This window comes from Chenopodium quinoa, unplaced genomic scaffold, assembly GCF_001683475.1.
Source record: "Chenopodium quinoa cultivar QQ74 unplaced genomic scaffold, ASM168347v1, whole genome shotgun sequence".
In the NCBI taxonomy this organism is placed as follows: domain Eukaryota; kingdom Viridiplantae; phylum Streptophyta; class Magnoliopsida; order Caryophyllales; family Amaranthaceae; genus Chenopodium; species Chenopodium quinoa.
The window spans coordinates 5,647,766-5,661,860 of record NW_018743212.1 but is presented as its reverse complement, the minus strand read 5'-3'; the positions used below and the strand labels follow the sequence as shown (position 1 = coordinate 5,661,860).

The 14,095-nt window shown below is 33.9% G+C and overlaps 3 protein-coding genes across 3 annotated transcripts; 1 reads left to right on the top strand and 2 right to left on the bottom strand.

Annotated features, from left to right (window-relative positions):
• The first annotated feature begins 241 nt into the window (after nt 1-241).
• Nucleotides 242-1,368, top strand: LOC110734140 (E3 ubiquitin-protein ligase ATL41-like). Its single transcript, XM_021914191.1, has one exon. It carries the CDS (start codon nt 453-455, stop codon nt 1,170-1,172), a length of 720 nt encoding a protein of 239 aa, XP_021769883.1. The 5' UTR covers nt 242-452; the 3' UTR covers nt 1,173-1,368.
• A 1,161-nt stretch (nt 1,369-2,529) lies between these two features.
• LOC110734530 (PLASMODESMATA CALLOSE-BINDING PROTEIN 5-like) lies at nt 2,530-7,346 on the bottom strand. The gene is made up of 3 exons (XM_021914696.1): nt 5,850-7,346; nt 5,706-5,733; nt 2,530-2,902 (listed from the first exon to the last, which is right to left on the bottom strand). The coding sequence occupies exons 1-3, from the start codon at nt 6,196-6,198 to the stop codon at nt 2,749-2,751; spliced, it is 531 nt and encodes a 176-aa protein (XP_021770388.1). The 5' UTR covers nt 6,199-7,346; the 3' UTR covers nt 2,530-2,748.
• A 2,080-nt stretch (nt 7,347-9,426) lies between these two features.
• LOC110734171 lies at nt 9,427-10,068 on the bottom strand. The gene has a single exon (XM_021914216.1). It carries the CDS (start codon nt 10,066-10,068, stop codon nt 9,427-9,429), a length of 642 nt encoding a protein of 213 aa, XP_021769908.1.
• Between the last annotated feature and the right edge of the window lie 4,027 nt (nt 10,069-14,095).

Sequence of the window (14,095 nt, the reverse complement as noted above, 5' to 3'; positions counted from 1 at the left end):
TTTCAATGTTTATGAAGTTTGAGTGTTTGACTCCAAAATAGAAAATATAGTTTACGTCAAGAATGAATGAATTTAAGACAAATAGTATGTATTCCATTCAAATAACTGTTAGATTTTTGAAGGTTACTTAGCCTATAGCTTGTATTATAAGTTAGTCAATAAATCCCCAATATCAATTCATACGAAAGTAAGCCTTAAAACTACACAAAGAATTGAACTTAGGTTGTTAGAAGTCCATCACACCAAGTCATCATTCAAAGGGTCAACAGTCAATCGTTTTTATGGATCAATTTTCAAAGAATTACAAATATTAGTCACCTTCTCCCTTCACATTCTGAGAAAACAAAGCTCATACATCAACTGAATTGCATATAAATTTGCATAGTTCCAAGTTTCTCCAACATTTCTTCACTCAAATCTCTCCCCGTCATCTCCCGTCTTCGAATCAAGCCATGAATTTGGACGGAGACCAACACGACGCCACCAAAAGAATCACCTATGACCTTAACAGCAAGATCATGGTAACAGCTATACTATCCCTCTGCTTCGTTATCCTCCTAGTAACACTTCTTCACATTTATGCTAGATGTGTCCTACGCCACCCACGCCGTAACCCCACCTTAACCTTCATCCACCCTGACCTGGTGCAGCTCAGTGATTCCACAACAGCAAAATCCGGACTTGATCCAACAGCCATCAGTTTGCTACCATCAACTCTGTTCAAGCAGATGGAAAATGATGACGAACACATTGAATGCTCTGTGTGTTTAAGCATATTGGAGGAGGATCAGCAAGTTAGGCGTCTACCCAACTGCAATCATGTATTCCATACGTCGTGCATCGATCAGTGGCTCAGTGGCCAAGCAACGTGCCCGATTTGTCGGTCTGAGGTGTCTCCTCTATTAACCCCGCTAGACCGAGAACCTCCCATTGTCAGTGACCTGACCGAGGTAGTGGTTGTTACTTCAGAAGGTCTTGAACATAATATTCAGGATGTAATAAACTCAGGCAATAATAGTAATAATCCTAGCAAGATTATTAATGCTGGAAGCGGATCATCGTCGTCAAGCTTTCGAATGAGCTCTTTTAGGAAGATCATTAGTAGGGAAAGATCATTATCTTCAAGCAGAATGCAAGTTTTTGAAGATCAACAGAATCAAGTTCAGCAATGATCTCTGACATTTTGCAGAAATTCTATTTGTTTAATATTAGTGTTTAGGCATACATTATAAACAATAGTATCATTATTTAATATATTTTGTATGAGATTCAACTCAAAGAAGAAAAAAAAAAAAAAAAAAAAAAAAAAAGTCATTACATGTATACAATCAATTGGACAAATGAGAACATGAAAAGAGTTTTTCAATATAGTTGTTTAATTAAGTATAAACATAAGCATACATTTTCAATTTTGTCTTGACCAAAAGATAAGTAGAATTTTGTACACTTATTTGGTAAACTAATTTAATCAAAGTTTATGTTTTTCTAGGGGTTAGTATAAATTCGATTAATTAATTATTAAATCTTCAAATCACAACCTCAACAATCCTATTAACTTAATTCCCTATTTATTTTGTTTTTCCTTTATTTATTTTTTTCCTGGAGCAATAAAGAATCAACTGCTAATTGTTTTTTTATCCAGCTGTCCAAGGTTACCAAATATAATTGGCATTTTGTCAATAACGTAAAACAGCTGATATCTTTTCTTTCACACTTAGAATGTCTTTTAATCAGCCAATTATATCAATTGTTTGTTGATTAAATTTTAATAGTTTGCTTGCTTTAGTTTAGAACACTTAGAGAGCTCTTGCTACAAGTATCAGTTTATATAATTAGTAGTCTTTTGGGTTGCATCACGCTTGAAAGAAAACGTATTTAGCTCGAACTATGTTACTCAAACTCTTGAATTCTCCTCTTTGTGTTAAATCCTAGACACTAATTGACATCTTCATTCGGGATCAATAATATGAAATGACAAACTATCCATTTATGACACTTTTGTACATTACTCAAGTTTGAGCTAAGGTAGATCTTGATCAAAACTGAATAAATGTAAGAGTTTATTTTGTAATTTGGGCCAAGTAGAAATAATACATCAAGATTGAGATTGGTAAATAAATAGTAAATGAAGATTCAATAGTTTTGACCCAGAGAACTTTTAATAAACTTTCTAGTATGAGCTGTGGAAAATTTAAACTGTTATCAGTTTGCTACTCCTTGTCCTCTTTAACTGGGACAGGCTCACGCTCACCTTTGTTAACAATATAATTCGTACTTCGTAAGAAAATTAAAAGACCACTTTCGATTTGGTAATCGAATCTTGAACCATAGCTATCATGAACAATATGCAAGAAAAATAAAATCATTTAAACCCCAATCGAAGGACAGAAACTGTACAAGCGCAGCAACTATGCCTGTAAACTATGGAAGTGGGAATCCGGGGGATCACAACAGTAGAATTGAATCATAGCTAATCAAAAGCAAAAAACACACTAAACATCACTGATTTGAATCCAATAGAAGGGCAGAGAAGAAGAGATACTGTACACTACACAACAACAAAAATATATTAATTGGTTTTACAAACCAGATAGGTTCCAACGAAATATATTAATTGTTCATGAAAGATACAAGAATCAAAGCCGGGAACAAAACTTTTCCAGGAATGATATTAGCAAGATCTAAGCCTAGCTCTATTTCACTGACTTGCTTCACTCAATACATCCAATTCTCACCAATTCTCATCTGTTATAGTGAGAATATAAAGATTGCGAGAAGCAAATTAAGGAGGGCTAACGTCCTAACCTCTGTTGCAGCAAACTGAGGGGTCTCGTTCAAGTCTTCACTACCTGGGATGACTCCTGCAGTTGAAGGGGTGGTAGAATTTGCAGCAGTGAAAATACTGTATCAACAGCAAAAATTATAATTAAAAACCAAATGGTCATGTAACAAAGCTTCAGAAAATAACTAAAGACTAATAAACATGATAGCATCTAAATTTTTTGCACAATCATTACTCCATACTCATTATCATATTCCAAGAACAAAAAACCAGGTGGCATTGAACCTATAAAGTAAAATAATACAAAGTAACTACTAATAATTCGTATTTGCTAAATACTCTCATCCTTTACAAATAACAGTCACATGTACTACTCTAGGATGTTGAGAAAAATAAAATTCTCCATACTAGTGATGGCATTACAGGATGAAAAAAAATAATAAAAAAAATTGCATGTAATCCATAAAGCTAAAGTATAACTACATAAAACCTAACTATGCTAATTAAGTACTCCCACCTTCAGTGAAAAAAAAAAAATGCATACATACACAATATTAGGATGTCAAGTCCTAAAACAGTAATTATATCAAACCTATTGATTTTATTGGTTTGTATAACTATACCATATCCTAATTAGATTTGGGCAATGTGACAACTGATTAATTCATATACATGTTTGAGAATTAGAGAATTTTGAGAAATAAGAAAAATCCTGAATTCACAGGCTACTATAGAAAATATCTGTCCTCCTCCTCAAGTTCTATAAATAGTCTCTTTAACTGGCAGTCTACTTTTAGCTAATGTAACAAACATTTGCTGTCATAACAGTCAGTTCAGTTATACGATGATCACTTGTCTGTTACTAAATACTCAGTAGGAGCCTTACAATAATATACTCCTAAGTGCTGAAGGTAGATGAGCCTTCATCTTACTAGGTTGCTCTACAAAATCACTCACATTCCATATTCAGAGAACATTTTATAACACTTCAGAACATGCACCCCTGGCGGACTTGTAATCCATGAAACTATGTAGCACCTCAGCATCAAAAATTCTCAACAGATAAAGATTAACACTCCTAGCGTTTCTCTTTAAGCAAAAATAAAAAAAAAATACAATAAAATTGAAAATAAAAGAAATCAAAATATTAAAGCTGTATGCCACACCAGAGTACTATTGATAGGAAGAAAACTGCCATCAGGTCAAAACTATGACATGTCACAATTGGGATGTCAAGGAAATTGAGGAATAACTAAAAACTTCACTTATTACCAAAGGCATTTCTTCTTCCACTATAAAAACTTCATTTAAATGTCACCAACTTCAGTATATGCAAATTAATGCTGGTTTTTGCGGTTAACATATTTCTCATTCCTGGCTTGATGACAAACAGACCTTACTTTATCAATATAAGCTCTTCATCCATGTGGGAAAACCATGAGTCCAAAGATGTTTCAGAATAACCTCTACCAGATAGGGAACTATTCTCCATGTCATTAAGTTAATCACCCCATTTTAGAATTTACAACATAAAATATATCCTAAAACAAGTTGCAAGAAATTTGGATCCCTCACATCATGTCTCTTGCCTTCTCATCCCCTAATCTATGACTCTCCCTCCCTTGTCTATTAAAAACCTCCCATCCATATACATTGTAAGAAGCCACACAAAAAGGGATTACAACACTTCAAGCCTCCTTACCGGAGCCTCACTTGGTCTCCTTCTAACATTGCTAAATCATCTTAACCGATTCTCTCTCATCTTGTACTCAATCAATGTAACCCCTACTTTCTTCCAAAAGACAACCCTTAATGATTTTTTAGTCTATTTATCCTTAATTGCAACAACCCTTAAGATCTCCATTGACATATCCATTCACAGGGTAAAAACAATCATCGCATCAAAACTAAGCACTATGCAGATTTCATTCCAGGGGGAGCGTAAGGATATCAAAGGCAAAGTGTCAACTTCACTGATTACTAATAATGGAAAGGTGTATCATGCACTTCCACTATAAGACAAAAACACCTTAGTAACATGCAATATATACTGCTCAGCATTTATCCATTTGTAAAGATGGAAAACTTTTCATTTGGAGATGTTTGGTTAGCTAAATTTCTTGAAAGCAAGAGAAGATTGAGCTCCTCCAAAAGGACACTACATCTTTTACCACATCTAAATAAGCTATAAGTTGATCCGTTATAATTTGTTCTGAAGATATATAAATTATTGTCAAATCCTAAAGCAATAGGCAAGTTTTTCAAAAAATTGTATACTAACACAACAATAATGGTGGAAGGAATGTATCTATCATTATCCATCCATCCCTCCCATTCCATTCTCATCGAATCATCATATCCGACCACATTGACACATTGTATGTGATTGCAAACAAACAAATACGCAAAATAGACCAACTCATAAAAAATCTACAGAGTTAAGAGCTAGCTAAAAGTGGCTCTTCAGACAAAAAATCTATGGTCAAGTTAAGACTTAAGAGTATTAAGTACAAACATTCAATCAATACCAAGACTAATTCTATTTCTCTCCCGAAACTAAGGATTGCAATTTAGAATATTAGTTCCATAGATGAATATATTTCAACATTAGAAATAGAGCTAGAACAACCTGTACAACATAGCATTTTCCCTTATAATGCTCATCAAAAAAAAAAAAAAAAAAAAAAAAACAATTTCCTTTATAATGGCACAAATAAAAATTGGTAACACCCTTTTATAGTTTTATTTCTAATACTAAGCAATTAATTACTAATTAATGCCCTATAATTTATCCAAATCAAAAGGGCATATTTATACTGACTACCAATTGACAAGAAATAAATAACAATTCTTAATAATACTTCAAAAATCAAAACCCAATAAAATTAGACAATTTTAACAACTTTTAAAGATTATTAATTACCTTGAAGCATATTTGCACTTTCCATGACCTGCAAATTCCCAAAAAAAAAAAAAAAAAAAAAAAATTCAACAATTCAAAAAAATTAGAATGTAGCATTAACAATTAAGAAAAATAACAAACAAAAAAAAAAGAAAGAGAAATTACTTGGATCGAGAGCAGTAAGAGCAGCAGTGTTACTGAAGTTACAAGTCTCTTCACTCATACCATGCTTTAGACAATAATCATTGAAAGCATAAGAAGCCATATCAATAAGATCATTTGGATCATAACAAGGCCCACCATTTTGGATTGGGCCACAGCTAGCACCACCTGGCCCACAAGCCCAATCCAAGGCCTGCTGAAGTGCGGAATCCTCGGCGTTGTTCTTTGCCACACACCATAGCTGCTGCTGCTGTATTACTGCTTTTTCTTCTAGTTGGGCCTTAGTGGGCCGAAAGGTTACTGCTAGGAGGAGAGAGAGTAAGAGAGAGAAAGTGATGATAAAATTCGCCATCTTTGTTAATTAGAGTATGAATTGAGGTATCTGGTTTATTTGTAATTCTTTCTTGTTGAGTTGAGTAATTATTTTTGTGCTGGGAATGAGCAGTGAGTAGAAAAAGTGACCGTTGAAGTGATGTAGTTTCGGACAGACAAAAGACATTTGATTTCTGAAAATTGTTTTATGGACGGGTCGTGGTTTTTATTTGAAGGGGGTTTCCTAGTTCCTATTACAGTGTTCTTTGAGAGTGGCCGTGGGCAGTGTGGGTTACAGCTTCTCGGTTACTTTCTTCGTTTCGAATAATCGACATAATTAAAGTTGTTACATTTGTCAATTTTATTTTTGACCATTAAGATATACTGCATATAAAAAACTGGTTTTAATAATTCTAATTTTAGGTCATTTATTTATTGTTAAGTATTTCAATTTTAGGGCGTTTCCTTCAGATAGGTCATGACGGTCAACAAAAGTCAACAATCCTATTATAATAAGTTATTTGTCATGTGTTAAGCCTTGGTTGATCCAAACAGTTAAAAACAATTTTTAAAATATGAAATAAATTAAAACCACCCCACCGCTGACGCCATCCCTCCTTAACCCCTCATCCAAAACCATGCTCTCCTCACCTACCAAAAATCGACTCCTCCTCCCTTAGCCTCACCCAAAACCTAACCCAGCCACCTGAAAGCCAACCCCTCCCCCCCCCCCAAACTATGGTTCGAAATCACCTTGAAACTTAACTTAGGTCCAAAACCGCCTTGAAAGTAGTGGTTTTAGAGGAAGGGGGTGCGACTATGGTGATTTCGACAAAGGGGGGTGGAGTTAAGGTGGTTTCAAGGGAAGGAGAGGATGGGGCTATGGTTGTTTCGAGAGAAGGGAGGAGTGAAAGGTTGTTTCAAGGGAAAGGGTAGGGCTGTGAGTAGTTTCAACTTTCGAGGGAAAAGGGTCGGGCTGCAGGTGGTTTTCAAGGAAAGGTGGTGGTTTTTGGTGGGGCTAGGGAGGAGAAGGTGGTTACTGGTGAAGTTGGGGAGGGAGAAGGTGGTTACTAGTGAAGCTGGGGAGGGAGAAGGTGGTTACTGGCAGTGGCAGATTTAGGATTTTCGAGTTGGTGAGTCACCATCATTTATTGATCACATAAGAAACTACAAAAGAAAAAAAGGGGGGGGGGGTTTCTAGTTCATAATTGTATTCAATCCAAAAATTATATTAAAAAACACAGCTATTTCACCAAATGCCACTGAGTAATTGCAAAATTTACCAAATGACATGAAGGTTTTCAAAATTCACCAAATGCCACCGAGTTTTAAAAAAATTCACCGAGTGCCATTAATGACTGACGGCCGTTAGTTGACCCCACCACTTGCCACGTGTCACCTTCTGATTGGTCTGTTTTTTAAAAAATAAAATAATTAAAAAATAAATAAAAAAAATTTAAAATTTTAAAAAAAAACCAAAACCGGCGGCCAAAAGCCCAGCCACCACCCTTCCTGCCACCGAACCCCGATCCCTTGTCACCGTCGATCTGCTCCCTCACAGGCAGGCACGCCGGCGGCCGCCAACCCCCCTCCCATTCCCTCCTCTTTCCCCGTCGCAACCCACCCACCCTTTAAACCCAAAACCCCACTCTTTAACGATCGATGTTTGATGTACGGCCAACCACTGTTCTTGTAGGATTCCGACGTGGGTGGGTCAGAATTCCTTCAGAACACACGACTTGGTCTCACCCTGTCACGGGTCGCAAACCGGTGGAAATCGAAGTATAGCTTGGCGCCGGTGTTGACCCCTGAGAACCCTAGGCCTGGACTCACCTCGCACTTTTTCGTTCTCTTAAAGGAACGCAGGTAACGACCTTTGGTGACCTTCCCTAGGTAGTTCAGATTGGTGATCAGGAAACCACCATTGGAAGAATGGTGGCTGAGGCCATCGGAATGGTGATTGCAGAGGCTCAAAGGAGGAAGGTGGGGTTTCGGGTTTAAAGGGTGGGTGGGTCGCGACGGGGAAAGAGGAGGGGAAGGGGAGGGGGCCGGCGGCCGCAGACGCGCCTGCCGTTGCAGGTCCCGGCGGCATGGCTGGGGTTTGGCTGGTGAGGGTGGTAGAAGGGGTGGTGGGTGGGGATTTGGTGGTTTTTTTTATTATTATTATTATTATTTTAATTTTTGTAAATATTTTTGGTTTTTTTTAATTTTTTAAATTTTGGTTTAATTATTATTTTTTAAAACGCACCAATCAGAAGGTGAAACGTGGCAAGTGGTGGGGTCAACTAATGACCGTTAGTCATTAATGGCACTCGGTGAATTTTTTTAACACTCGGTGGCATTTGGTGAATTTTGAAAACCTTCATGGCATTTGGTGAACTTTGCAATTGCTCGGTGGCATTCAGTGAAATAGCCATAAAAAAAATTGTATAACAACCAAATTGATTTCAATCCAAAAATAGGACACAAACATTCATACTACAACTACAAAGTACTTAAAAAATCCATCTAACAAGTCGAAGTTACTACAAATAACATGTAACAAACAAATAGTACCCACTCATTACTTTTATTAGTAACAAAAAAAAAAAAATAAAGTGCAAAAGGCATTACTTGGGGATGGAGTATAAGTTGTTAGGCTGCTTATTGTAATTGAGTTGTTCAGAGACTAGATTGTAGATACATACCCACTATGCATTATAAGACCTAAAATTTTACCCCCTACATACATTATTTACGATCACATTCTCTAAACCAACACAATTATGGTTACGACATAATTTCAACAGGAGAAAAACATAAACCTTTACAGTAGTTGTGTAATTTAAATTCTCTCTTCAGCCTATTATTAGTACTACAATATTGAGAAATTTAATCACAATATTCTAAGAAAAGTTACAAAATTTTAGATGCATGTTAAAATAATGCACTACTATATATTTCTGAAGGGGGAGTGGTGATTAAATTAATCCTATTTATCTGTTTGTATGACACTGCTACACTGCAACAGACGCATACCAGACGTAAACAGAGAAGGAACAACTTCTAGTCATATATCAATGGACTTGAACTTCTCTTCCAAGGAAGGAAAAACTTTAAGACGTTGAGAACATAGAGCAATATAATCCATAGACTCTAGAGAAACTATAACTAACAGTGAATGAACAATTCCGTAAGCATGACATATAATTAATGAGGTGTTCGATCAGCAAACATCATAGGTAAATAAAAAAAAAAAAAAAAAAAAGAACATCCAAAGCTAGTAAAATCATCTAACCTGTCTTAAAGTTTGATGTATAATATCATCAATTATAAACGGCCTTAGCATCCACATTTTGCAGTAGCTATCCAATTCACTGGTGGATGATTTTAGATTCAATGAAGAAACAATCTTTTCCTGCATTGTATAATCTTGTTTCACCATGCTGTATATTACTGCCATAGAGGCACAACCAGCAGCATCAAGCTTTTGAGAAGCAATTACTTCTTGTTCTGAACCCAGGGAATCCATATCTAATTGGTCATCTGGGTTCATGATCAAAGCATTGTCTGCCTTATCCATAAGACTTTGAAGTTCATCAACTATGCCTTTGACTTTAAGTGAATAATCCCGAAGGTTACCCAAACTTGTGTTCAGCTGACTAACACTCACTGTGCTATCATAAGCCTTAATGCAACCAGCTTCTACATATGCACCAACCCTCTTAGTTTCATTTGCTTTAACAATGCTCTTGACCAGCTCTGATGATTCAAATATTGAAGGGCGTCGAAGAAACTCAAGTGCCTGCTGAAATCTAGCAAGAAACGTCTGGCCAACTTCCACTAACTCTTCAAACTTGATAACTCCCACCATAAATTCTGCCAGGATCCCCCTGATTTCATCATCAAGATTGGATTTTCCTTCTTCCATTCTGAAATCCATAGGAACATAAGTTGCCATACCAAAATGAAAAGCAATATATAAAGACGAAGTTTGTAGTCCTATGTCAAACATCACAATTATTCATCGATTATCAATCGACTAGCAATTTCTCTCTGTTATCATCAATGTCATCCCTACCAGCTATGAGTACAAATTTACTTTCAATGTGGTTCATTATTTAGAACTGACCTCACAATCTTACGCATAACATTTTTTAACTCCAATCAAAACAGCTTCATATCCAAGCACAAACTACCAAATGTTTAGTCACCCGAAGTCACAAACTTCAACACCGTACTCCCTCCATCTCTTTAAGTTCTTCCTATTTTGACGGTGAATGTCTCACAAAAATGAGTCAATTCCTCCTCGCTAAATACATACTACTATAGATGTCACGTGATAATGAAATACCATTAGACCCAAGAGCAGCAACCAAAACATACAAGCCAAACATACTTTTCAAAGATTATATCATGAAATCAACATAAATAAAGATACAACATTTTGATTTTATAAAGATGTCTCCTCATTATTCACTTCATTATTAATGAGCAATATTTTTTGCAACACAATTAGTTTGAAACCCACGCCCAATCCCAGGGTTGAAGTATTGGACAAGTTTGTTTATGGTTTGGTCTTCTTCAAGAAGAGATGAGAGAAAAGTTGGGTTTTGGAGGGTAGTTTAAGGAGATATGAGCAGGCCCGTCCCTGAGGCAGGGCAGGAGGGGCGGCCGCCCTAGGCCCAGGGAAAAGAGATTTGATTTCATATTGAATTATCTCGAAAAATACATAATTTTAGGGATACTTGATTCAATAATCAAATTACGCTCATAATTTTCTTTTCTTTTGGATATGATGTTTCATAATCTAAGAATTTGCGAACCCTAAACTTAAACCACTGATAATTAAATTAGATTATATCAAATATAAACCCTAGATTGTGAAATTGATGTGATGATAACAACAACAAACAACTTACCTTAGAAGCTGCTTCAATGGGGGATACAAGAATTAGATTCAACGGAGTGCGCTTCGATGGAGAACGTTGAGTGCGCTGCAATGAAATAACTCAGAGACTTAGGACATAGGAATGGAGGCCTTTAAAAGCCATGACCCGCCATAGTTATAATATGGGTTAGACCCGTCTGATAAATAAATGAGGCGGGTTGTTATATGATCGTCTAATTATGAGACAGATGGACTTTATAAAGGTTTTATGTAAATATGTTTAAAATATTTTTTGATATTTCCATATGTCAAAGCTTGTATTAATTCTTTGAAAGTTTATAAGAGTTTTTTTTTTTTAAAAAAGACAGCTGAAATTACATTAATTAAACTGAGTTTACAACAAACAAATGGACAATAAGTAACATAAGTTACTATTGGCATAAGAAGCCCTTACGCAATATCAATTAAGGTCATTAACGACATTTACTATTTAACTATTACAACGAGTAAGGACAACGCATATAAGGCTTACCAACATACATTTAAACATGCGATGAGACTATTGATAGAACGAGGGAAGTTAGTGATGATGTTTCGTGTTGTGCAAGATATTTTCTAACATACAATTAAAAGTCTATGAATGTTGGTGAAATGACGAAAACAACCCAAAATCAGTATGTCTTATATTAAGGGACCCCAATAATTCAAATGTATAAAATCCTCTTGAGATATATGCTTCATACATGTCAATCACATTTCTTTGTGATCTGACAAAACCATATCGTATACTCCCTCCGTCCCATAATATAGTTCCTATTTTGTTTTTTTCACGGTATTTAAGAAATTGGAGGAGAAGTGAAAAAGATCTAGACAAAAGTACAAGGCAAGTAGATAATATAAGGGGAAAAAGGTAAAAAGTTCAATCATAGACAAAAGTTAGAGAGAGAAAGTGAAAAAAGTACAATGCAAGTAGATAAGTTAAGGGTAAATTAGGAAGTTCAATGAATAAAGTAAAAATTAAGGGTATAATGGTTTTTATATACTATTCAAAAATAGAAACAGGAATAACATTTTGGGTCTCTAAAATAGGAAAACAAAAACTATATTGTGAGACAGAGGGAGTATATATTCTCATGGTCATGATGTTGAAATGACTTTTACCGATATCACATACAAATGAGTTTAACAACACCTACTACGCGTTTATGTAAATCTGAAATTGAAATTTTGTTACATCTCCCAACAAACATAAGTAACACCACTTCCATTAAAGGAATACATTTTTTTAAAAACTAAAGAGATTAAAAGCGACAATTTCAAGAGTCAAACGACTCCATTTCATCCTCCAATTTACCCTGAATTCGACTTGTCTTCGCTTTTCGATCTATTATATTGGATGCTTCCAAAATCAAGAGTCAAACGATTCCACTTTGAATTGGAAGGGATTTAGATGTGTATGTGTTACTGATGATAGTAGTTGTTTCAGAAGTTTTCTTACAAGTTTTTATTTCTTACATGAGAAAGTTTTTCTTGTTTTAGGCTTAAAATATTTTAATTATGCAATTTTATTTTGACAATAATTATTTTTACGATATAGGAGAATCGAGTGAGATGATTTTTAAGTGGTTGATAATTTTATTTGGTATCTATACATGTATGGATTTTTTAATATTCGCATAGTATCTTAATAGGTATTTTATATACTTTGAAAATTAAAGTGTCATCATTATAAAAGATTATGATTCTTGGATTGTTTGATAAATTCTATTTAATGACATGTTTACAAGCATGATAATAAATGATAATTTAATTATGAGATGATACATTTATGAAACATGATTATTATTGATTTCTCACTCATAATTATAGATTGAAACAAGTAAGTCAATTTAATACTCTTTCATAGAATGAGATGAATCAAAGAAGGATTTCAATGTAGAAGTGTAATTATGCACATTTTGTGTGTGTCATAACCATGTAATAAATTGATTAATCACGAAATAAATTATCACATATAACTATTTAAAAATATAATATTCTAACGAATAAATCACAAAAGAAATTCAAAAGAGGTGCGTGAATAGTGAAAAAGTGTAAATAATGCAAATAATTGATGAAATCTAATATATATATAAATAAAGTAGACATTTTTCAAGAGCATTCGGAGCGCCACATAAGCAAAGGTATATTTTCGACCAATTAAAAATTAGATTTCTATTTTATTTTGGAATTAAAAAATTTGTTTGCCACCTAAACAAAATTGACGAATGAGATTTAAGAATTTTTCCACGTAAGTAAAAACAACGAATATTGATTTATTAGGATTAAATTTATTTAAAAAACTAAAAATTATCTTTTAAAATAATCATCTTTAGATATAGGATTTATATACGTACTAATAAATTTTGATAGTGTTTATGATAAGAAATAAAAATTATTCCTTAATTATAATTAAATTAAAATTTGTGACATTTAGATGAAAAAATTCCAATGCATAAATTTAATTTTGTATAATTACAATTTTTAGATTAATTTCACAACAATTATTCACTTTTTGGTAAATATTTTAATTTATTTTATAAGACTATAAAGATTAATTTTATATAAATTTTATTTTTGCTAACATATTCTATTTATCCACTTTTATTAGATGGAAGAGATATCGGTGTGAACTAAGTTGGTGATCCTATCGAATTTTTTTTTTAATACAAATTTTTTTTACATCGAAATATTACATCTAATAACTTTATTTTTAATGTAAAAAATATTATGAGTATAATCTAATTACAAAAATTATGTTTATGAGATTTTATGTATAAAAAACCGTAGGATATTAGGATTTAAATTATTAAAAAAAATAAAAATTATCTTATGAAATTAATGGTTTTATCTAAATACCCGATTTATAAGATTTTTTTTCATAAAAAAAATTTAAAACTTTTAACCCAATAAAAAACATTACCTTCTGTAAAAATTTTATGTCTAAAAATTTTATAAGACAGATAATTTGTTAGAGATCAAGAGATCACAAGAAATATACATAATGATATATAGATTTGAGAGTTTA

What these genes read in the sequence shown, in the direction of transcription:
- LOC110734530 (XM_021914696.1), bottom strand. Translation starts at nt 6,198, where the DNA reads ATGGCGAATTTTATCATCACTTTCTCTCTCTTACTCTCTCTCCTCCTA. An exon ending in TCTTACTGCTCTCGATCCAA is followed by an intron (nt 5,734 to 5,849) that starts GTAATTTCTCTT and finishes GGGAATTTGCAG; the next exon opens with GTCATGGAAAGTGCAAATAT. An exon ending in AAGTGCAAATATGCTTCAAG is followed by an intron (nt 2,903 to 5,705) that starts GTAATTAATAAT and finishes CTGTTGATACAG; the next exon opens with TATTTTCACTGCTGCAAATT.
- LOC110734140 (XM_021914191.1), top strand. Translation starts at nt 453, where the DNA reads ATGAATTTGGACGGAGACCAACACGACGCCACCAAAAGAATCACCTAT.
- LOC110734171 (XM_021914216.1), bottom strand. Translation starts at nt 10,068, where the DNA reads ATGGAAGAAGGAAAATCCAATCTTGATGATGAAATCAGGGGGATCCTG.